General features: G+C 38.0%; 1 protein-coding gene across 5 annotated transcripts in view; it reads right to left on the bottom strand.

Annotated features, from left to right (window-relative positions):
- CEP128 (centrosomal protein 128) overlaps nt 1-25,910 on the bottom strand; it is a 381,990-nt gene that overhangs the window by 349,477 nt on the left and 6,603 nt on the right. For 2 of the 5 annotated variants that reach the window (XR_004961115.1, XM_036274541.1), the window contains exons 1-3: nt 4,249-4,368; nt 2,868-3,029; nt 1,131-1,217 (exon numbers count right to left, since the gene is read on the bottom strand). Coding sequence is in view for 4 of the 5 variants with exons in the window: in XM_036274541.1 (XP_036130434.1) it covers nt 1,131-1,217; nt 2,868-3,014 (234 nt within the window). In the remaining variant the exon portion in view is untranslated. Of the gene's footprint in view, nt 1-1,130; nt 1,218-2,867; nt 3,030-4,248; nt 4,376-25,910 lie in introns of those variants that run through there. The other 3 variants (XM_036274511.1, XM_036274531.1, XM_036274522.1) reach the window with 3 other exon arrangements.

A 25,910-nucleotide genomic window follows, 5' to 3' on the forward strand; every position in this document is an offset into this window, starting at 1 on the left:
GTAAAAAGAAAATAACGATTCATTAATTATAACTTGGAGGTTACGTGACAATTCAGTACAGCACAGATATATATATATATATATATACACACACATATATATATAAAATGAAAAAAGCATTACAGTACAAACATAATACTAGTCTCACTAAAGTGTATACTCACAATTTGAAACATGAATAAATAAATTTAATTGGGTTTCCAAGAGTTTGCTGATGAATTAACAAATTTCAAAAGAAGGAAATAATAAACATTAAATCAACAAAATAGTAATTAAAGTAAACATTCCTTTTATTCCAGAACTCTTGAGTATGTTTCCTTCTTACCTCCCCATGTAAAGTAACTACAAATTGGTACATCCTTCAGAGGGTAATTTTGAAAGATCTAGCAAATTGTAAGTATACATGTCCTTGAACCAAGCAACTCTGCTCCTAGGAATCACACATGATTATAGAAAAATATGTGTACCATAATGGTCATTGCTGCATTATTTACAACAATACCAAAAAAAATAAAATAAAAACAAAAATACTGAATACACCTATACTATGGAGTATTATGTAACTGTTCAAAAGAATGAGGTATTTATCATATGGAAAATAATATAAACATATATTACTAAGTGAAAAAAGTTGCATAACATTATGTATGATTCCAGTTTTTAAAGCAATCAACGTTTCCTTATACATGCATAGAAAATGTTTGGAAAGATATACAAGAAACTGTCAAAACTCTTACCTCTTTGGAGTGGGACTCAGAAGAGCTGTGAGATAGGAGTTTTATTATTTATTTAAACAATGAGTATGTATTACTTTAAAATAAACAGTCCTTAAAAATTCTTAATTTCCCATGGGAGTTATCCATAGCCCAAATTCAGTAAGCCTCAGTTTAATTCATGTCCTGAGTTCTTCCCCCACTGACTTAACACTTTCAAATTCAATAGAATCTAATGGATATAAGCTAGTTAGTAATCCATCTGACAAGCTAACTGAAATTTAAACTACAAAATAGTGAAGCAGTCTAAAAGTTAAAGCTGTTCACAGTGATTATTTGCTTTAGCTCACAACCCTAATTCTCAGTTCTGCATTTCCAAAAAGGTGAGAGAAAATACAAACATGCAAATATTCTTACGTGTTCTATAGCACCTGCTTGTCCGTTACTATAGTCTCGATACTGTCCAAGCATGTGGTCTACTTGTCGCAGGTTTCGACTGGTGTCCTTAAGAAAGAAAATGGACTTTATTAATTGTTCCAATGTTTTTTCCAATCAGTCTTAGTAGTATGTCAAACAGCTAAATCAATCATTTGTAAAAGTACAATTTATATCATAGTTAAGTGAGCTATCAATATACTTCATAAATATCAAATAAATCTTAACACAACTGAGAGAAACTAAAATTCATCTCCAATTTACATGTGTGAAATCTGAAGCCAAAATTTAAATCCTTATTCAAAGTTCCATAAGTCAGCAACAAAACCATAAACTGAAAAAAATCCTCATTATCAATTTGTGCATCTCAACTCATTCACACCCTCTTTATGAAAAACAATGCTAAAAGAACAAATCTAGTAGATTATCTATAAGAGAAGCAAATCATTGGGATCCATGTTATTTCAATTATTACTTTACCTCAGAACTTTTAGGAAGGAAAAAATTATCCTTTAACCTTTAGCTATAAACAACAAATTTTGTTCTAATCTTAACAAAAGTGGTTTCTATCCAAATATGCTAGGTTTCACCTGAGAGATTAATGGAAGTACTTCCTTCAGAAACATATACTTACTAATATACTTCACTCAGCAGTGAAAAAGTATAAGAATTTGTACTCCAAACTCCATTGTTATGTTAATTTCAATAAGTTTAAGAAGAAAAATGAAATCAAATTATGGCCTCTCCACTAGAAATTAGCCTCTTTCTATCTAAGCATATTAACCCAAAGCAATTAAAAGGCAAAATCTGTTCTTATCCAAGCAAAGCAAAAGTAAGGGATTAATGGGTAGGGAAAAAAAATTCTATTTCTGATTTTTCTTTTTCCCCGTGCAAATGTGCTACCCTTCCCCCACCTCTTTTCCCCAGCCCCTTCTATGGAAGGATGAAACTGCCCCCATTCCAATTTCCAAACACTGTCAAAGTTAGCCTCCAGATCAAAATGGCATCTCACTAGTATTCATCCATGAATAATCTACCTAACCGAAATACAAGCAACTTCTCTAAAGGCACATGTTCACAAAAAGCTAAACAATGGTAATCCCTAATGGTTTCATTCCTACAATTTTTTATTTGAAGATATTGCCTTATCCCAAAACACTTTCCACACCCTATCATATATTTCAAATATCCTTACTGACTGTGCTAGGATGTTCAAGCCCTGATCCCCAGAACCTTACATGGCAAAAGGGATTTTGCAGATATGATTAAATTGAGGATCTTTAGATGAGGGATTATCCTGGATTCTTAGGTGAACTCAATGTAATCACAAGCATCCTTAAAAGTGGAAGAGGGGAGCAGAAGAGGTAGTCAGAGTGATGTGATGAGAAGGATTCATCCCACCCCTGCTGGCTTTGTAGATGAGGTGGGCCACAAGACAAGAAATGTGGGCAGCCTCTGGAAGCTGGGAAAAGGCAAGGGAACAGACATTTCCCTAGGGCCTCCAGAAAGAAATGCAGCCCTGCCAACACCCTAACTTTTGTCCAGTGATTCTAGTGTCAGATTCTGACCTGCAGAACTATAAGAAAATAAGTTTCTATTATTTAAGACTTTAGTTTTGGGGTAATTTGTTATAGAAGCAAAAAACTAATATACTGACCGAAACTATTACTCAGCTTGAACTATTTAAAATCGATTTAATGCAACCATTGTTAAACTAACCTGCAAAGTATTTGTTATAGTGTTGACCTTCTCGGTGACATCTACTGTAGGATGATTCCGAATGTCCTTGTGTATTGACCTGGCAGCCCATCGGCTCAATCGGTCACGAGAGCGGAAGTAGTCCGAATCACTGGAGGATTCTGCCATTGATGGACACAAATCCTTAAAAATAAATCCAGATCACGGTTAAGCAAATGGTAAAGAGCATGGGAATAAGAGATTAATTTAACTATTTCCTTTTTGATCTTTTGAAGTATTTATTACATTAGTCCTTTGGCTTATTGTAACATCAACACACAGTTTGAAAAGAAGTTACTTCCCCATTCAATTCTCCCTCCTTTGCCTTTTCTGCTTTACAAAAGTAATTCCTCAAATATTCATTTAGCCACATCCACAACTCTAAATAATAAAAATCCCTTCGTTTTGTGCAATGTTCCTAATTTTAAAAGCACTTTCACATACAGTACGTCACTTAAACCTACTAACAGGCAAATAGGACAGATAGGTTAATATCTATACAATAAAAAAACAAAAACAGAATCTCTGGAACCTGCAGATGTCAATATTAGTCTGATGTCCTTTCTACTGAGCTGTAAGAATATATGTATCTTTAAACAAAAATACAACACACAGAATGACCTCAAATAAGAGAAGCACACATATAGTGAATATTCTCATGCACCTTAATTTACAGTGCAGTAGAATTAAATAAATGCCATAACAAAGGTACAAATTCTTTTATAATAAATTTGTGGGAAGATGGCATCATCAACAGCTCCACCAAATTAAAAGTCAAACATCTTGAGTATAATTTCATCAGCAAACAATTCTCTAATTATGCTTTTTTCCCCAATCTTACCTCAATTTTCTATTTAATGCAAAAAATAAAAATCAGTTTACGTAAGACAATCTAAAAAGCTTCAGAAGAAGTTTTTATAGAAAATTGAAGAAAAGACATATATTCAGGACAAAGAAGTATCAGAGAAAACTTAATTGATCAAAAGTGAAAGCTTATGGAATATTCTAATAATTATATTTTCTGTTTAATGGAGGGTTAACATAATCTTTAACATTAATTGGTATACTTTTCCTGAAATCTACATGCCATTTTTTTCTGGCTTATTAAACCCAGTGTGATGAAACCTTTCTTTAATGATCTAGAATATTCTGGACTTCTTGGATCTTTATTCCAAGTGCATCGGGGAAGTACATCACCATACATCTAAAGGGAAGATAAAGAGCATTTGCTAAATATATACAGATCCTAGAGCATTAAATGAAAGCAGTCATGTTTTCAATATATTGGAGAAAATAAAACTAAATAAACAAGTAAAGAACCTTGCTGTGAGTTTAAGTTTTTCAAAATGAAATACAGTCTGACCTTGTAACATCAGAAAAAGAATCAATGGAAGATCCAACTTCTTCCTACGAGCTGAGACAGGGCTCCAAAACATCCAGTCAGAGGCATCCTCTCCTCTGCCAAGCCTCTCAGCTTCCTACCACACCTGCCTCCTCTGGTTCTTGCCTCACTTCTCCTGTCTACAAGTACAAAAACACAGAGCCCACATTGTGGCTCCCTCTCACATCAGGAAACACGAACAGACAATTTGATTTCAACTTGACTACAAATAATTTTAACTAATAATTTAATGGTTATTTCTAATGATTTAGAGAATTTTGTTAATCCTCACCAAGGCTACTTTTCCCATTGATTTTTAGACAGAGTGGAAAGGAAGGAGGAAGGCGGAGTGGGGAGAGAGAAATACTGATGTGAGAGAGACATATGAATTGGTTGCCTCCTGCACGCACCCTGGGGACCAAACCTGCAACCCAGGTATGTGCCCTTGACCAGGAATCAAACCTGTGACCCTTTGGTCCACAGGCCAACGTTCTAACCACTGATCCACACTAGCCAGGGCAATTTCGAGAAATTTTTTAAGTAAAATAGTAGAGACAAATAAAATAAGCCTGTATGTATCTACCACCTAAAATAAATATTATTTTTCTTATTCTTTACTACTTCTGTTATTCTTATTCTACTACCATATTCTTTTATAAGAATATATTCTTAATATTATTTTTATTATTCCCCATCCTGATATGTGTGCTTCTAACATTTTCAATAAAATATTTAGAATACTATAAATGAAGTCTTTTTTTTTTTTAAAAAAATGTTTTATTGATTTTTTTAGAGAAGTAGAAGAGAGAAATAGAAACACTGATGGGAGAAAAACATTGATTGGCTGCCCCCTGCACTGCCCCTACTGAGGACTAAGCCTATGACCTGGGCATGTGCCCTGACTGGGGATCGAACCAGGACCTCTCAGTCCAAGGATGCTCACTCCACTGAGCTACATAGGCCAGGCTTAAGTATGATCCTTAAAAGGAATACTTAATATACTTTTCTTTGCTCTAGTAAAATTCATTATATTAGGTAGAAGTTATGTAACTTACTGTATTTTAGGTACTCTATTTTAAACTAATTTTGGTATCTGGGTTTTTTCCCCATAGGTTCATTAATGTAACAAACAATATTTTAAATTTAGGAACTCTAGAACCTGATAACATCATGTTTCTTGTTGCTAATTTTAATACACACCTACAATTTGTTATTAAATGCAATTAAATTATTCAGACTCCCTTCTCTAATTATATAAACACAGTATGTTGAGTAAATTACTTAAAATAACATCAATAAAACCATTTCTTGATCTATGAAAGTTCAGTTTACTCAGTTCTGATTTTAAAGCTTACTTTTGAAGACCAAACTACAGAACAATTTATGACTCTTAGTTTTAAAAAGTGTGATCTTTAATGTGATAATAACACTTTTTGGTGAGTGAAGAAAGCAAACAAGTAATTGGTCATACAAAAAATAATAATTTTGACATTTTAATAAGAAAGCTCTACTTTAAATACATCTCAGTTATGTTTTAAAGATAACCCCAATTATATCTAGCCATGCAGTTTTCTTTATTTATGAGTCCATGTTAAATACATGCTGTGTGTTTTACAGTAGGCTTTCTTTAGCAGATAGCTTTAATAGAAAATATGATATTTCTTATTAGGGGGTGGAGGTAAGGCATTGAAGCCCAAATTCTTCTTTTTCTTTCTCTTCTCCTAATTTCTCTGAGTCAATGAGCAAACAAATAAAGCAAATAAGATAATACTTTTATAGACCACCCAAAATTTTCCAGCACCCAATATTCTAAGGGCAAAATTTCCCTGACACCTGTTCATATCAGGGAGATACAGCTCAGGTAAGAGGCCTACACTGAGTTTCCTAATTTATACTGTTTAAAATGAGAATAAATAAATCCAAGAGACAGATTTGGGTTTTAGAATACTATAAATAAAGTCTTACTACCTTCCCACCCAACCCTTCATCGAATACTATTTCTGCCCCACCTCCCCAGGGATAACTACTAGCAAAATTTTGTGTATAACTCTCCATGTTTGCCTACTTTTACCACAAGTATCCATATTTCACAGACTTTGTCAATGGAACAAATATTACAGTCAATCAATTGATAAATATTAACAAGTAGAAATATGGGGTATCTGAATTTAACTTTAAAACAGAAAATCTTAGCAGTATTGAATAAAGAACATTAATTAAATTATCTCTGTAACATAATATTAAAAAATGACCTATCGTTTACACCTAGTAAAGATTACATACTTTTAATAAGATAGAATCGCCCTTCCCAGCATGAATTTCACTAAAGCACACAACACAGTCTTCAGCTATTAATTTCAATTACTTTGAGCAATAAAAGGTGTTCAAACTCTTGCATGTGATGGAACACCTGTAGAAATATCAAGATTTAAGGTGAGATATACCTAAGAATTTTATATGGCTGTTTTTTTAAATAGCATATGACACATTAGAAACCATCTAAGAATTTTAATTACATAAATGTCATAAATGTTCAACGAAGGGAAACTAAAGGATGTGATTATAATACAAAATAGAAATTAGATTATTTTCATTGTTAATAAAAATCTAGCACTTCCTTCAACTATTACTGACAATTCAAAAGGTCAAACATGACTTCATAGCTAACTGAAAGAATGTCTAACCTTAAGTGTCACAATGCAGAAGACAGCTACCGTAGCAGAGGTCCAACCTTACCAAAAGACTCCAGTCTATTATCAGCCAACACTGCCACTCTGCAGACACAGTGTTGATGGAGTGAGGAAGACACAAATGAGAAAGAAGTGGCCACTGGAGTTGTTGAGAGGCCCCTGACACATAATCAGAACCCAGAGTAAAATGTATGGAGAGCCATGAAAATAGTTCCTGAGAGCCTCTTACTATAACTTACTAAAGGAGAAAAGCACAGAGCAGTAACTGCCAATTATACACCTTGTTCACCATTAAGAATATATTATGCTACAATTAAAAAATTAATTATAGGGAGAAAAAATGGCAGTGGAATGAATGAAAGTTACACAGACCGTCTCCCAGGACCAAACTGAAATTACAACTAAAATAAAGAAAAGTCATCTGGAAAAACCAACTGAAGAGCAGCTGGAGAGAACCCGGTATAACCAGGTAGGAGGTGTGGAGGTGCAAGAAAGCTGGCTGGGTTCCCACAGGCAGTAGCTGAGGGCTATCTTAGCTGTGAGAAATTCCCTTTGAGAAGCTGGGGGTTTAAACCCCAAGCCAACTCCCCAGCACAGAGTGGCAGAAGAGAGAAAGACACCCACATAACACCTAGCTGTGAAAATCACCAGAGCAGTTTCTGTCCAGCAGGTAGAGGCGCTGGAAACACTGGCACTTTCCTGAAGGGCCAGTGCACTATACTGCAGCTAATGCCACTCACTTGGGCTCCAGCAGAGGAAGGGCAGACTAGACTGGAGTTGCATGAGGAGAGTCAGGGGTTCATAGTGCTGGGGAGATAGCTGAGAAGGAGGTCCTCAGGAGCCATATGCTGAGTCATTCCCCCACACTGCAGTAGCCATTTCTCTCAAGCAGCCCCTTCTCATTGGAGTGGCTTTAGTGCAGGGGAGAAACAAATGCCAATCCCTTGGGAATTTAACCCCACCCCAACAGGGAGAAGTGCAACCTGAGGCTCATTAACTGCCAGGCTCATTAACTATCGGTCATCCAGTAGGCAGAGACAAGTCTCTGAAAGCTTTGAGCCTTGGACCTGGCTCTAGGTTGTTGGATTTCATAGCTCTGGGGACTGAACTGTGAAGGCTGAAGCCTGGGTCTCTGTGCTGTAGGAACCATTCTTCCCAAGCAGAGTTCACCCATCAAAGAAGCTATAGCCCGGTAGGGGCAGGGTGGGAGTATAGCAACTGCCCCATTCTTTGGAATTTAACCCCGCCAGGCTGAGAGACATGCCGCCTGAGGCTCATTAACTTCCAGAGACTACCAACCAGCCTGCATAAAAAGATGAGTTTCTGAGTGCTCTGACCCCTGAGCCCAGCTCCTGGTCATTGGTCACTGGATTTCGAGGCTCCAGGGTCAGAGCTGTGAAGGCAGCTGCTTGGGCCCCAGTGCTAAGTCATTAACCCAGACTGCAGAAACCATTTTCTTCAGACAGAGTTTTCCTCTCAAAGCAGCTATAGCCCCGGGTAAGCAATTGCCCTACCTGCTGAAAAATACTCTTACCCTGCCCACCTGGGAAATTTTTCATTCAGCTGATGGCTACACCCTGAGGCTCATTAAGTGACTGAGACTAACAGCGTGCAGGCAAAGGCTATGGGATACTTGAATCTTTGCCTAGCCTGTGACTCTACCAAGGAAACTAAGACTAGACATTGGTGTTCAGTGTTGTCCCTCCCATACTCTTCCAAACCCAGCAGAGGAAGCCACAATCTATGGAACATCAATACCCACAGGGAAATTTGGCAGGCTCCAAACCCTGCTGAGACAGTCAAAATGATGAAACAAAGAAACAAATCCCAAATGAAAGAACAAAGGAATTCTACAGAAAAGGGTCTAAATGAAATATAGATAAGCAGGTTACCAGATGTAGAGTTCAGAGTAATAATTATGAGGAAGCTCAAAAGAATGAGTAAATATATGAAAACAATAAAAATCAACCAATTGGAAATGAAAAACAAGCAAGTGGAAATGAAGAATGACATAACAGAAATAAAAAATACATTGGAAGGAATAACCAGCAGATTAGAGGAAGCCAAGGAACGGATCAGCAAATCAGAAGATAGGCTAGAAAAAAAAATTACTCAATCAAAGAACCAAAAAAAAAACAGAAGGACAGTTTAAGAGAGCTGTGGGACAACATAAAACATCACAACATGTACATCATAGGAATACCAGAAGAAGGAGAAAGTGAGCAAGTGTTGGAGAACCTATTTAAAGAAATAGTGGCAGAAAACTTCCCTAACTTGGTGAAAGAAGAAGGCATACAAGTTCAGGAAGCACAGAGAGCCCCAAGCAAGAAGAACCCAAAGAAGCCCACACCAGGACATATCGTAATTAAAATGCCAAAAATTAAAGACAAAGAAAGAATCTTAAAGGCAACAAGAGAAAAGCAACAGGTTATCTACAAAGGAGCCCCCATAAGGCTATCAGCTGATTTCTCAACAGAAACACTACAGGCCAGAAGGGAATAACATGAAACATTAAAGGTGATGAAACACAAGGATCTGAATCCAAGACTGCTCTATCTAGCAAGGTTATCATTCAATATAGAAGATGAAATAAAGAGCTTCCCAGGCAAAAAAAAAAAAAAAAAAAAAAAAAGGTCTAAGGGAGTATATAAGCATCAAACCAGCAATGCAAGAATAGAGAGAGAAACATGGGCATAATAAATAAAAATGGCAAAAAATAAGTATGTCAATAATAACCTTAACTGTAAATAGATTAAATGCGCCAATCAAAAGACAAAGAGTAGCTGAACTAATAAGAAAGCATGGCTCATATATATGTTGTCTACAAAAGACCCACCTCAAAAAAAAAGATCCACAAAGGTTGAAAATGAAGAGATAAAATAAAATTTTCCAAGCAAATGGAAAAGAAAAAAGCTAGGGGTAGCAATACTCATATCTGATAAAATTGACTTCAAAATAAAGCTATAACAAGAGACAAAGAAGACCACTATATAATATTTAAAGGATCAATCCAACAGGAGGATAGTGGTAAACATATATTCAACCAATATAGGAGCACCAAAATATATTTAAAACTTCTGGAGGTTTTCATGGGAGAAATTGACAGCAATACAATCATAGCAAGGGACTTCAACACCCCACTGACATCACTAGATAGATCCTCTAGACAAAAAATTAACAAGGAAACAGAGACCTTTAACAATGCACTAGATCAGATGGATTGAGATATTTAGAGATTTACATCCCAAAACTGGAGAATACACATTCTTCTCAAGTACGCACGGGACATTCTCAAAGATAGACCACATGTTAGGACACCAACCAAGTCTCTACAAGTTCAAGAAGACTGGAATAATATTAAGCATCTTCTCAGATCACAATGGCATAAAACTAGAGATCAATTGCAACAAGAACATGCAAAGACATTTGAATACATGGAGGCTAAATAGCATGTTGTTAAACAATAAATGGATTACTGAGGAGATCAAGGAAAAGATTAAAAACTTCCTGGAAACGAATGAAAATGAACACACAACCCCATAAAATCTATGGGATGCAGCAAAAGCAATACTGAGAGAGAAGTTCTTAGCGTTACAGGCCTACCTCAAGAAACAAGAATAATTTCTAATAGACTATCTAACCGTACAACTTAAGGAACTAGAAAGTAAAAAAGAAAAGAAAAACCCAGAGCAGGTAGAAGGAAAGAAATAATAAAGGCAAGAGCAGAAATAAATGACATAGAGACGAAAAAAAAACAAATCAAAAAATCAATGAAACCAAGATCTTTGAAAAGAGAAACAAAACCGATGATCCTTTAGCCAGATTCACCAAGAAACAGAGAGAGGATACAAATAAACAAAATCAGAAATTAAAGAGGAGAAGTAAAACTCACACCATAGAAATAAAAAGGATCATTAAAAAATACTATGAACAATTATACACCAACAAATTGGACAACCTACGTGGAGTGGACAAATTCCCAGAATCATAGTCAGCCAAAACTGAACCGGGAAGAGTCAGAAAACTTGAACAGACCAATAACAACTGAGGAAACTGAAGATAATCAAGAAACTCCCAGCAAACAAAAGCCCGGAATGGATGGCTTCACAGGGGAGTTTTACTGAATATTCAAAAAAGAACTAACACCTATTTTCTCAAACTATTCCAAAGAATTCAAGAGGAAGAAAGTCTTCCGAGCTCTTTTATTGATGCCAGCATAATCCTAATTTCAAAACCAGATAAAAACACTAAAAAGAAAGAGAACTACAGGCCAATATCCCTGATGAAAATAGATGTCAAAATCCTTAACAAAATATTAGCAAATAGAATCCAGCAATATATTTAAAAAATTACTCACCATAATCAAGTGAAATTCATCCCAAGGATGCAAGGCTGGTACAATATTCACAAATCAATAAATGTGACATACCACTTAAACCAAATGAAAGATAAAAATCATATGATCATATCAATAGATGCTCACAAAGCATATGACAAAATCCAGCACTCATTTATGATAAAAACACTCAGCAAAATGGTAATAGAAAGATCATATCTCAATATAATAAAAGTCACATATGATAAACCTACAGCCTACATCATACACAATGGGCAGAAACTAAAAGCATTTCCCTTACAAACAGGAACAAGACAGGGATGCCCACTTTCACCACTCTTATTGAACATAGTACTGGAAGTCTTAGCCACAGCAAGAAGACAAGAAGAAAAAATAAAGGCATCCAAATTGGAAAGCAAGAAGTAAAACTGTCATTATTCGCAGATGACATGATATTGTACATAGAAAACCCTAAAGACTCCATCAAAATCTACTAGATTTAATAAATGAATTTGGCAAAGTAGCAGAACACAAAATTAACACCCAGAGATCAATGGCATTCTTGTACACCAATAATGAACACTCATAAAGGGAAACTAAAAAAAATCCCATTTACCATTGCAACAAAACAAATAAGATACCGAGGAATAAACTTAACCATAGAGGTAAAAAACCTGTTCTCAGAAAATTACAGGACATTGAAAAAAGACAAAGAGGAAGATATAAAAAACATATATCATGTTCGTGGATTGGAAGAAGTAACACCATTAAAATGTGCATACTACCAAAAGCAATCTACAGATTCAAAGCAATCCCTGTTAAAGTACCAAAGGCATATTTCACAGACCTAAAACAAATACTCCAAAGTTTATATGGAACCAAAAAAGACCCCAACTAGCCACAGCAATCTTTAAAAAGAAGAACAAAGTGAGAGGGATCACAATACCAGATACCAAGTTATAATACAAAGCCTGGCACTGGCACAAGAATAGCACATAAATCAATGGAACAGAAACCGACCCAAGATAGTATGTGCAATTAATATTCAACAAAGGAGACATGAGCATACAATGGAGAAAAGACCATCTTTTCAATAAATGGTGCTGGGAAAATTGTACAAGTATGTGTAAAAAAATGAAACTAGACCACCAACTTACACATTCAAAAGAATAAACTCAAAATAGATAAACAACTTAAATGTCACTTGTGAAACCATAATAATTCTAGAAGAGAAATGTAGGCAGAAAAACATCTCAGACATCACACGTAGCAGAATTTTCAGATACATTACCTAGGCAAGAGAAACAAAGGAAAAAAATAATAAATGAGACTATCTCAAACTAAACAGTTCTGCATGGCAAAAAAAAAAGCATCAAAATGAAAAGGGAACCCACTCTCTGGGAACATAATGATACCTTGCATAAGGGGTTAATATCCAAAATATATGGAGTACTCATACAACTCAACAAAAGGAAGACAAATAATCCAATTAAATGGGCAAAAAACCTGAATAGACACTTCTCTAAACAGGACATACAAATGGCCAAGAGACATATGAAAAAATGATCAATATCAATAATCATCAGAAAGATGCAAATTAAAACGACTATGAGGTATCACCTAACACCTGCCAGAATGGCTGCCATCAACAAATCATCAAACAACAAGTTCTGGCGAAATTATGGAGAAAAGGGGACTCTAGTACACTGCTGGTGGGAATGCAGACTGGTGCAGCCACTGTGGAAAACACTATAGTGTTACCTCAAAAAATTAAAAATGGAACATCATTTTACCCAGTGATGCCACTTCTAGAAATATATCCTAAGAAGCATGAAACACCAATCAGAAAGAATATATTCACCCTATGTTAATAGTAGTGCTATTTACAATAGCTAAGATCTGGAAACAACCCAAGTGTCCATCAGTAGATGAGTAGATAAAAAACAACACAAAACTGTGGTTCATTTACACAATGGAATATTATGCAGCTGTAAGAAAGATAGATCTCTTATCCTTTGAGATGACATGGAGGGACCTAGAGAGTACTATGCTGAATGAATAAGCCAGTCAGAGAAAGACAAGTACCACATTATCTCACTTATGTATGAAATATCATGAACAAAATAAGCTGTCAATCAAAATAGATCCAGAGACATGGAAGTAGAGAACAGACTGACAACCCTCAGAGGGAAGGGGGGAGGGGTGGGAAGAAATAAACCAAAGAATTTATGTGCATATATGGGCATATATGTGCAATCAATGGACATAGACATTAGTTTGGGGAAAGCAGGAAGCAGGTGGGATTGAGGAAGAGGGGGTCAATGCAGGGAGACAGGGGGGACATCTGTAATATGTTCAACAATAAAATAAATAAATAAAAATCAAGGGCAAAGAGGAATAAAAAAAGTTAATTGTAAAAATAGTATTGTATATCCTAATTATCAGTGGCATTAATGAAAATTGACCAGGCCTCTGAAAATCTCCCTAAAGAAATTGTATCCATGGTATTACATTCATTCCATGTTGATAAAAGCATATGAGAAGTCACATAAAGAAACAAATATCTAAGGCCACGAAAGAAATGTTCTTCCTAATAACCTAAGAAATAAAAATTAAACAATGAGATTTTTTCAGCCCTATTAAGTTGTTTTCTATTAAATAATAATGTTTATGGTTATCCAGGGTGAAAAGCACTCCTATATTGTCCTAATGGAAATGTATAAATTGATATAACTTGTCTGAATGTCAGCAAGCCATATATATATATCAAGAGCAGTTTGTATCTTTGACCAAGTAACTACACTTTCAAAACTTTCACCTAACGAAGTCATCTAGAGTACATGCAGAAATTTATATATAAGGATATTGACTGAAAATTATAATAGAAGGAAAATAAAAACAATTTAAATTTCAAATTATAAGAGAATGAATGGTTAAAATACAATACAGTTACACACTGGAACAGTGCACAGACATTATTAAACTCTCTGTTCCTGAAGACATTTAATAGCACTGCAAGGGATAAAAGTATGAATTCCAATTTTCTAATAAGCATTATATGTTGTCCATATGTGACTATGAATTACAGTATACAAATTAGAGGAGTAGGAACAGGCGACAATAAAAGAAGAAAATACACCAAAAATATTTACCATCCAGAATTTACAGCAGATTTCTATTTTTTTTTACACATTCCTATCTCTCCTAAAATCTCTACAATGTATGTGTTATCAAAAAGAAAAACTTAAAGACTTCCGGTCAAGATGGCGGCGTAGGGAACCACGGTATCACGTCCTCCCACAACCACATCAAAGTTACAACTAAACTACAGAACAACCATCATTCAAAACCGCCTGAAATCAAGCTGAATGGAAGTCCTACAACTACGGAATTAAAGCAGCAGCCACATCCAGACTAGTAGGAGAGGCGGAGGGGCGGAGGCGCCAGAGCTGGAGGGGCGGAGGGGCGGAGGGGCGGAGGGGCGGAGGGGCGGAGGGGCGGAGGGGCGGAGGGGCGGAGGGGCGGAGGGGCGGAGGGGCGGAGGGGCGGAGGGGCGGAGGGCCGGTGGGGAGACGGGCTGGTCCCACACCCATGTGTGGCAGATAAAAATCAGGAGGACACCTCAGCTGGGAAGGTCCTTCCTGAGGACTGAGGGGTCCCCGTCCCATACCAGGTGCCCCACTCAGGGTTCCAGTGCCAGGAAGAGAATCCCCATAACTTCTGGCTGGAAAAAACAGCAGGAACTGAGGCTCAGGGAAGCTGAAGCGGCTGGAGCACCAGGCAGCTCCTTAAAGGGCCTGCGCACATACTTATCGGACTCTCTCCCTCTTAGCGGGGAGGGGAGGCAGCTCAAGGGGCACCAGAGACAGACAGGGAAGAACTGAGCTGTTTGGCACTGGAGCGAGGGCTGGAGAGGGGGCTTTCTCTGGGACAAATGTGCTGTCAGAGGCCTTTGTTCCTTTGGTGAGCCCTGCCCTGGGGCGGCAGGCAGCCGCCATATCTGGGACTTCAGCAACCTGGCTCACACTGGTAGCCCCGCCCTGATAATTCCCTGAGGCCCCGCCCTACCCAACTTTCAGACCCACCCAAGCTGTTGCCACTTGCTTAACCATAGGATTGGCCTGTCTTGGATCCTGCTGCAGGTTTTTCCTAAATTCTTTCAAACGAGCAGCATCTGGTCTCAGCTAGCCCCATACCGCTCCTTAAGTAATACACAGAAACAAACACAGAGAGGCAGCCAAAATGAGGAGACAAAGAAATAGGTCCCAAATGAAAGAACAGAACAAAACCCCAAGTAAAGAACTAAGCGAAATGGAGATAAGCAAGCTAACAGATGCTGAGTTCAAAATACTGCTTATAAGGATACTCAATGAACTCAGTGAGGGCCTCAAGAGCATAAAAAAGGACCAGTCAGAAATTAGGGATGCACAGTTAGAATTGAAGGAGGCATTAACTGAAATAAAGAATAATTTACACAAATTCAATAGTAGAGTACATAAATCCAAGAAGCAAACCATTGATTTGGAATATAAGGAAGCAAAAAACGCCCAATCAGAACAGCAAAAAGAAAAAAGAATCCCAAAAAATGAGGACAGTGTAAGGAGCCTCTGGGACAACTTCAAGCGTGCCAACATTTGCATCTTGGGGGTGCCAGAAGGAGAAGAGCAAGAACAAGAAATCGAAAACCTGTTTGAAACAATAATGGCAGAAAACTTTCCTAACTTGGTGAAGGAAACAGACATACAAGTCCAGGAAGCACAGAGAGTCCCAAACAAGATGAACCCAAAAAGGACCACACAAAGACACATCATCATCAAAATGCAAAAGGTTCAAGACAAAGAGAGAATCTTAAAAGCAGCAAGAGAAAGGCAGCTAGTTACTTACAAGAGAGTACCCATAAGGCTGTCAGCTGATTTCTCAAAAGAAACTTTGCAGGCCAGAAGGGAGTGGCAAGAAATATTCAGAGTGATGAAAAGCAAGAACCTACAACCAAGATTACTCTATCCTGCAAAGCTGTCATTTAGAATCGATGGCCATATAAAGAGTTTCCCAGACAAGAAAAAGTTAAAGGAGTTCATCACCACCAAACCGTTATTATATGAAATGATGAAGGGTCTTTTTGAAGAAAAAAATTTTTAAATGGTTCATGAATGATATTTAACCACAATTACCATTTGAAGTCCAAAGAAGAATTATTAAGACTAGTAGAAAAATATCTATGTATACTCAAGAAAAATTTTCATCATTATTTTTAAATATTTAAAAGGAAAAAGTTCAGTTGGATTAGAAATCTATTCTCATTATCATAAGAAGTTTCAACATGACATTTGTTGGGGGGGGAAAGAGTTGCTAAATTTGAAGAATGATTGAAGAACTCTTAAAGAACAATTTTAAAAAGCTGAATCACCTAAATTCTGGGTAAAGGAGAGAAAGGCATTTCCTTCAACTGGAGAAAAAGCAGAAAATATTCTCTTACTACCACCTACTGGTACAATAAAACTTCTCACAGATGAGAAAGCAGTAACACTGATGCTGCCTGCTTTTCAGACACTAAGCTTTTTCCAAGACTAGAGAGGACTACAAAGGGTGACCTTGGGTGAAAGTCTCCGAAATCTTAGAGAAAGCTCTGGGTCTGACACCAGACAGTAAAATTCTTTACTTTATTTACTTTATTTAGCTGTTCCCAGCACATCAGCATTTAAAGGCATAAATATTGTTGCCTCTGCCTTAATGAACCTTATAAAGAAGACATACTGCCACAGGAGCCAGTAGTGAACCCTCCTCAATTTGCTCCCCCTGAGGATCTGTCCATCAAAAGCAAATGCCCATATGCAAACCTGAACACTGTGACCAGAGGGAGTAAAAGTGCATTCGTCCCTGTAATAAGAGGATTGGCAGGGAGTCTTTACAAACTCAAGTCCACCTCTTTTGTTATTTGACCTAAAAAGCCATCAGATTGTCTTCATTATAATGACACACATTTGTATGTATGAGAGCTGTAATTTATTGATTCTCAAGTCTCTTTTCCTCAGAGTCAGTTTAAAACAATTAGGATTTGCAAGCTGTTCCATTAAAGATAAGCACCCAGCATCAGGGGTGACATTTCACAAAAGCTGACTCGTGCATGTTAAGTAGGTGATTGCTTCTATGGCCTCCAAGTGCCTCAGCTGTCCCTGTCCAAGGCAACTGTCCTCAAAGAACCTGTTCAAGGTAACAATGTTGATATTTAAGGGGGTCGCAGGAGGTAGGGAGTGTATTTTACGCTTAATCATTATCCAAGTTCAAATTTTAGAATGCATTTCTCACTGTTTCAACAGCTGCAGGACTTGAGAGCTTTGCCTCATCCTTCAAAAGAAAAAGTTAACAAGCCAGGAAAGGTTATCGTGTACAATTTTCAGCTTCTTGATATCAATGCTCTTCTGTAACTTAATCTCCTCAAACCCTTTTGTTAAGTTCATATAAGATCAAAATCAACAGCCAATTCTCTGTTAAATCAGTAGATAATGTAAGAAATAGGAAACAGCCCTGGCCAGTTTGGCTCAGCGGTTAGAGCGTCGGCCTGCGGTCCGGAGAGACCCGGGTTCAGTTCCCGCTAAGGGCACGTACTTCGGTTGCAGTTTGTCCCCGGCCCTGGTTGGTCGTGCGGGTGGCAGCCACTCGATGTGTCCCTTCACGTCGATGTTTCTCTCTCTCTCTCCCTTCCTCTCCCTCCCTCCCACTCTATCTGTACAAAAAATGGAAAAATATCCTCGGGTGAGGATTAAAAAAAAAAAAAAAAAGAAATAGGAAACAGAATCAAAGAGAAACTTGAGCCTTGGCTGCACGGCTCAGTTGGTTGGAGGTCATCTCATGCAGGCTGTGAGTCTGATTCCCAGTAAGGACATCAGGGCACATACCTAGGTTAAAGGTTCAGTCCCAGTTGGGAAGCATATGGGAGGCAACCAATCAATGTTTCTCTCTCACATCAATGTCTCTCTCTCTCTCTCTCTCTCTCTCTCTCCCTCTCTCTCTCTCTCTCTTCCCCTCTCCTTTCCTCTCTCTAAATTCAATAAAAAACATATCTTCAAGTAAGGACTAAAAAAAGAAAGAAAAAGAGAAACTTGAACAGATTTGTGCATTCATCATTTAATGAATTACATCTACATTAGAAATGAAAGATGAAAAGTAAATAAATAAGTCATAGTCCTTACTGGGAGAGAAAGAGCTGTAAAAGTTCTATCTACAGGGAGCTGAGTGGTACAACAAAATGCCAGGGGAGTGGGGTCAGGATCCTACCTCTCATCTGGAAGGATGAGCAGAAGTTTGGCAGGTGGATGAGACAAAGATACAGGATCCAGTTAAAAACCCGCTGTCTCAGAAGAACTAGAGAAGGTACAAGTAAGCAAATAAGCAGAGTGCTGGCATCCTTCCACCAGGGAATGGATTTAAAAAACCATCTCCAGCCCGGCTGGTGTGGCTCAGTGGTTGAACATCGACACATGTACCAAGAGATCGCTGGTTCGATTCCCAGTCAGGGTACATGCCCAGGTTGGGGGCCCAATCCCCAGTGGGGGGGCATGCAGGAGGCGGCCAATCGATGTTCTCACTCATCGATGTGTCTATCTCTCTCTACTTCTCCCTTCCTCTCTCTCTAAAAGTTAATAAAGAAAAAAATATATATATTAAAAAAAACACATCTCCAGTACTGTTAAATGTTCCCTGGGGCAGGAAGTGGGTGGGTGAAATCATCCCAGTTTGAGACTTCTGACAGAATTGAAATTTTTAAAAAACAGAAAAAACCACACACACACACACACACACACACACACATATACACATACATACAATATGACTATATGTATGTATATATATTAGATTTGATGTTTTTATTGTATGTTCCACTTATTCCTATTGCTGCCATCCATTTCCCCTCTCCCTCTCACACACACACACACACGCACACACACACACACACACACCCCTGGACCCCCGAGGAAGCCAGGCAGGCTCAGCCCCCAGCTGCACTTTGCTCCCTTGCTCCAGCTCCTCAGTGTAAGGGGCTGAGTCCCATGCCCCGGTGCCTACCAAGCAGGGAGCAGGGGCATTTCTGGAGGAGGCCACCCGGCATACAAAATGACTGCTTATTCAGACATGGAGAAAAAAATTAGTTGCTGCTCAGATAATTATACATGTGCCACTTGTTAAAGATCAGTGCAGTTTTAAAAGAAAGTTACTTAATAACCCCCTTCCTGTCTCCCAAGCAGAATGACACAGATATTTTAGACTCACACCCACATACACTTCTAAAATAGTTGAGGCAGTTTACAAAATTAAATAAAAAGGAAAAAGAAAAGTAAGATTGAAAACAACAAATAAAAACTCAGCAGAAAAAAAGAAAACTTACAAAGAAATGGATGCTAAAAACCTGAGATGAATTTATTACCTGTAGATAAGCCCCGGAATTGCACTCGCACTTGCCAACAGATAAAAAGTAAATATACACTACAATATTTCTAAAACAGCAGACAAGACTGAAGACCTCTGTGTGTGCAGACAGCCTCTACTGATTGTCCAATTGCCCCAGGCTGGGCGAGAGATCAGCCTGGACAAAGATGGAGCTAGAATCCCTGAGTGTTGGACACCATTTCGTTTAAATCAGAGAATGAAAACTGGAGGACTGATAGAACCAATCCAGCCAAATAGCATGTATTTGAAAATAGCACTCATTATATAATTTTAAAACATTAATTTGAAAATAAATTTCACATATAAATTCTAATTCCCAGCTTCTCTAGAAAAACTCAAACATCTGGCAACACTGGGGATGAACATTCCCATGGCAACATGGATGTAAACAATGGCAGCCCTGCAGTTGGGATGCACCTTCCTGTTGACCCCAATCCCCACTGGGCCCATTTCACCTAGTGTATTACCTGATTGGCCCCACTTACTAGTTGAGTTTGCAACCCTATTTTGGATAAAGAACCAAGAAAGTTTACTTTTTTTGTTGTTGTTGTTCCAGATGTTTCTCTTTTTTTTCCCCATTGACACCCTCTTTCCCATCGCCCCCCACCCCATCCTTAGCTTTGTTGTCCATGTCCATCAGTTATGGGTACATGAATCTAAGTTCTGTGGTTTATCTCTTCCCCCCCCCCCCACCCCCTCTTCTGAGGGTTGTCAGTCTGTACCTTACTTCCACATCTCTGGGTCTACCCTATTCCTTAGACTGTTATGTTCATTATATTCCACAAATAAGTGAGATCATGTGATATTTGTCTTTCTCTGCTTGGTTTGTTTCGCTTAAGATAATACTCTCCAGGACCCTCCATGTCGTCTCAAAGGATAAGAGATCTTTCTTTCTTACAGCTGCATAGTATTCCATTGTGTACATGTACCACAGCTTTTTTATCCATTCGCTTTTTTATCCAGCCCAAACAGACACTTGGGCTGTTTCTAGATCTTAGCTATTATAAATAGTGCTGCTATGTACATGGGGGTACATATATTCTTTCTGATTGGTGTTTCAGGCTTCTTAGGGTATATTCCTAGAAGTAGGATCACCGGGTCAAATGGCAATTCAATTTTTAGTTTTTTGAGGTAACACCATAGTGTTTTCCATAGTGGCTGCACCAGTCTGCATTCCCACCAGCAGTGTACTAGAGTCCCCTTTTCTCCACACCCTCACCAACACTTGTTGTTTGATGATTTGTTGATGGTGGCCATTCTGACAGGTGTGAGGTGATACTTCATTGTTGTTTTAATTTGCATCTTTCTGATGATTAGTGATGTTGAGCATTTCTTAATATGTCTCTTGGCCATTTGTATGTCCTGTTTGAAGAGGTATCTATTTAGCTCCTCTGCTCACTTCTTAATTGGGTTCTTTGTCTTCCTTTTGTTGAGTTGTATGAGAAATCTATATATTTTGGAAATTAATCCCTTATTTGATGTATCATTGGCAATTATGCTCTCCCATACAGTGGGTTCCCTTTCTATTTTGATGGTTGTTTCTTTTGCTGTGCGGAAATGTACCTTTTTAAAAAAGGTTTCCCTAGTTAAAAAATGAGCAATTTGCCCTTGCCAGTTTGGCTCAGCGGTAGAGTGCCAGCCCATGGACCAGCGTCTTGGGTTCGATTCCGGTCAAGGGCACATACCTTGGTTGCAGTTCCTCCCCAGCCCTGATCGGGATTGCGTAGGAGGCAACCAGTCAATGTGTCCTTCTCATGTCGATGTTTCTCTCTCTCTCCATTTCTCTCCCTCTCTATCTGAAGATAAATAGAAAAATATCCTTGGGTGAGGATTTTTAAAAAAATGAGCAATCTGATTGGGAAGAATTAATCAAGGTTAAATGCTTGAGACATCATATTTTCCTCTACAGACCAGAAGAGAAATTGGGTGGTGATACAGCTTTGATATTGATCATACCTACAGACTCCAAAACCAGAACAAGATACTACTACCATCAGCAAAATGGCTCGATTTTAATCCAATTACTTGAATTGTTTTCCCACCCTGGCTGGTTTGGCTCAGTAGTTAGAACGTCGGCCTGCGGACCAGAGAGTCCCAGGTTTAGTTCCCACTAAGGGCACGTACCTCAGTTGCAATTTGTCCCTAGCCCCAGTTTGGTGTCATGTGGGTTGCAACCATTCAATGTGTCTCTATCACATTGATGTTTCTCTCTCCCCACCCCTACTCTATCTGAAGATAAATGCAAAAATGTCCTCAGGTAAGGATAAAAAAATAAAAAATGTTTTCCCACTACTGCATATATCAAAAACTAAACTCAAAACAAAAGTATAGTATTTTGCATAATTTGGCTCCAATTCTTCACCCCTCCCTCTATGCACCGCCCTCATATTATAGGTTGAGCTACCTGCCCAGACCCCTTCCTCTGGGCTGAGCTATGCAACCTGCTTTGGCCAATAGGATTATAGCTAACATGGCATAAGTAAAGTCTTTAAAGGGGATTAAATGCTGGAACTGGCTTCCCTGCACCTCTTCCATCACCAAGAGGACACACCCAGGCTATCCGGTTGGAAGGTATGGGATACATAGTTGCACCAGAGGTTTCCAGCTTTGATCAGCAGACCAGGTGACCAGCCAGCGGAACTCAGATAAATGAGAGAGTCTAGTCATAATAAGCAGACAGCTTAGCTGACCCACTGTACAAGCAATAAATATTTATTGTTGTATGCCTTGTATATTTTATTTGTTATGAAACAAAACACACACACACACACACACACACACACACACACACCCTGAGAAAAAAGATACCTACTAAAAAGGGCTCCTGGTGGCCAACTAGGCTCAAATTTTTAAAAACAGAGCCTAACAGCCATTTCTACACAGGTGTCTCTCACACAAACTGCACTTCAGGGAGAAGTCTGTACTGAACTACATATCTTTGCACTGGACTACACTGTGTTTCTGCCATCTGAGTCAGCCCTTATAAAGAAGTTCCTAGAATCCTATTTCAACTAATGGAACTGAGGCTTCCCTCATCCAGAGCTATGCTGCTATATCCCCATCAACATCTTCACCAACCAATCAGAGCAGCTCATTCTGACCAAACAGGAAAGTTCTTTTTTGACCAATCAGACTGCAAGGATTTGGAGTCTATTTGCATGAGGACAGACCAATCAAGAACCAGGACAGGGACTTCTGTCTACATAAGCCAGCTCCCCTCTGGCTCTGAGAATGCACTTTCCCTTTCCACCAGAGACTGAAGACTGCATTGCCCTGGCAGAGATAAAACACTGAAGATATCCAGCTGGAGCACAGCAGAGCAGATCAACGCAGACCACAGCAGACTGGCACAGCGCGCAGAATGGAGAGCAGACCAGCGCAGAGGAGACCAGTGCAGCACAACCCAGACCAGCACAGAGCTAAACAGACAAGCAAGGAACAGAAAAGAGCTATCTGGCTGGAGAAGGGCCTGGCCCCAGGACCACCTCACAGACATACTGTATCACAATTGAACTGTTTTGCACTAAATAAAGTTTCCTTCTTCACTGAACCCCAAATGGGGGATTCCTGTTGGCGTTGAATTGGCCCCAATAATCTTTGATTGATATCTGTAGTTTATTAATAAATCACTTGATTTGTCTCAGAAAATGGTTAATTTCCTGAAGTTTCCTCTTAAGACTACTCTACTTGAGAAAACAGGTTGTTTTCAGACTCTTCTAGTGGTGGTGAGGGAGGGGGAAGAACAAATTCAAATTAGGACACACAAAAGAACATAAGCAATTGATGTAACAAATGACAGGCTAGCAATTTTTGAGAAAAAGTCTAAGCAATCATAAATAGCAGTTTTGGGACTACTTATTTGCTCACATAGACATTAAGATTTTCATAAGAAACAAGCTGTTTCTTAAATATAAAGCATAATACTTGTTTTCGTCCTCTGAATTTTTAAAGTAGAAACATAAACTCCTCTTGACTTTCCTAGTGAACAAACAACACTAAAAATTTTAAGAAACGGAGATATTTCTTACTGCTATCTAGCCGTTGAATTTGCATGTTGCTTTATGGCTTAAAAAGCATTTTCTTTAGCACTTTCTCTTTTGATGTCCATTCAATCTTATATAGTTTGTATAATTACAACCCTTTACTTTGCTGCTAAAGAAAAATAAAGTTTTGAGTAAAATACTTGCCCATGATTGCTTTGCTAAAATGTTACAGTAACAGAACTACAACCCATATCTTGTGTCTCTAAGCCAGTGCTTTTCCACTACACTTTTAGGTGTGAGAGTTGTGTAAATTCCAAAACCACTGCCCAATCACTGAAATGTTTTCTTTGTCCTTCCCTATCGTATTTCTTATCCCCTCCACTTGCCCCAAGAAATGCATTTAAGACCAGAGCATGGCATATGTACTTATTTTCTTAGAACTAGAGATTTCTATAATGAATGCAAGATAATAAATTATTTAATATGTAAATCTGCTATAAATCCATCATTTTACAGCTATTTTAACATGTCTTTTAAATAACACTTTCTCTTGTTAGGAATATTTACAACCTCTTTAAGGCAGAAAAGCACCCCCGCCCCACCCCACCTCCAAAACGATATCCTAAGACCTTAAACTTAAAAAAAAGGTATTCTCTTTTTGGTGTACATGTATTTTCTATTTTGCTTTTTTCCTCCACTCTTTCTCAATTCCCATATTTCATCCTTCCCACGCATACTTTATATATTTAGATCTTTCCTTTAACTATAATAAAGAATTGGAATACATTTTATTGTATTTATTGATATGCTTATTCAAGAGTTTTGTATTTCTCATTCTTTTTTATTAAAGGTACTAGAGTGGTTTTAGGTAATAAGATCATATAGGTTGTGAGTGTCCAGTTCTATGATACATGATCTACATATTGCACTGCATGCCCACCACCCCAAATCAAATAATCTGTCACCATATATTTGGTCCCTTTACCCCCACCCCCTTTCCTCTGGTAACCACCATACTGTTGTCTGTGTCTATGAGTTTCAGTTTTACATCCCACATATGAGTGAAATCATATGGTTCTTAGCTTTTTCTGGCTGACTTTATTTCACTTAGCATAATAGTCTTAATTTTATTTCTTATTCTTAATTTTAAAAGTGAATACACAAAATAATTGGCATATTCTTTCTAAAATATAAAAACCTTAAAAAAAAAGGGGGGGGGGATTGGAGTTCTTAACTTTGACCTCACCATGAACTGTTTCCTGGAATGTTTTTAAATGTATACATAAAAATTTTTAAAGATATAGGATTAGAAAGATATCCAATTATAATGAAATTGAGTTATTGGGAGTAAACGGGTATGAACTCCAGTTAAGAATCTCAATTTCAAAAACCTTCAAAAAATAAAAGTTGAAATAATGCTGAGTAACTAATGCTTTAACATCACAGACTGTTTTATGACAATGACCCTACAAGGTAAGTACTGCTGTCAGCATGATATATACCTAAGAGGCTTAAAGAAGCTAAGAAAGGTACCCAACGTTCCATAGCTACCGAGTGGCAGAGCTGAGTCTTGAACCTTTCTCCAAGATCCAGATTTCTAACTATCTAACCATTCTTTTTACCACTGGTATTATTCATAAATTCGGGACTTATCTCAACTCATTTCTAGCCACCAAAATGGTTTCTCTAACTCTGAGTCTTTTCCTACACATCCCAACCTTATTGACACTCCACAGGCCACATGATTGAGTCTAGGTTCCTGAATCAGGAATTCAAGACCCTCAGCAAGCCACTTATGTCTCAACAAAAAAAGCATAGAAAACATAAGGCATACATTCAGCTGTAACACCGGATATTCTTCTCCCACTGCCACCGCTAATTAATGCCATTAGTTCTGGCTGGAGTGCCTTCTGCTAGCTACTATTGCCACCTATTTAAACTCCACTTCTCTTTCCAGGTATAGCTCAAATAACACAATCTCAGTGAAGCCGTTAATCTCCAGCCGGAAGTGATCTTTCGTTCCTCTGCATTTGTATTGCTCTATAATTATAGCAAGATATTTATTAAATATCTTCATGAAATATAATTATTTATGCCACAGAATTTTTTTAAATTCACTTTTAATTCTCATCCAAGGATATGTTGTATTGATTTGAGAGAGAAAAGGAGAGGGAGGGACGGAGGGAGTGA

This window comes from Molossus molossus, unplaced genomic scaffold (genome assembly GCF_014108415.1).
Source record: "Molossus molossus isolate mMolMol1 unplaced genomic scaffold, mMolMol1.p scaffold_m16_p_1, whole genome shotgun sequence".
NCBI lineage: Eukaryota > Metazoa > Chordata > Mammalia > Chiroptera > Molossidae > Molossus > Molossus molossus.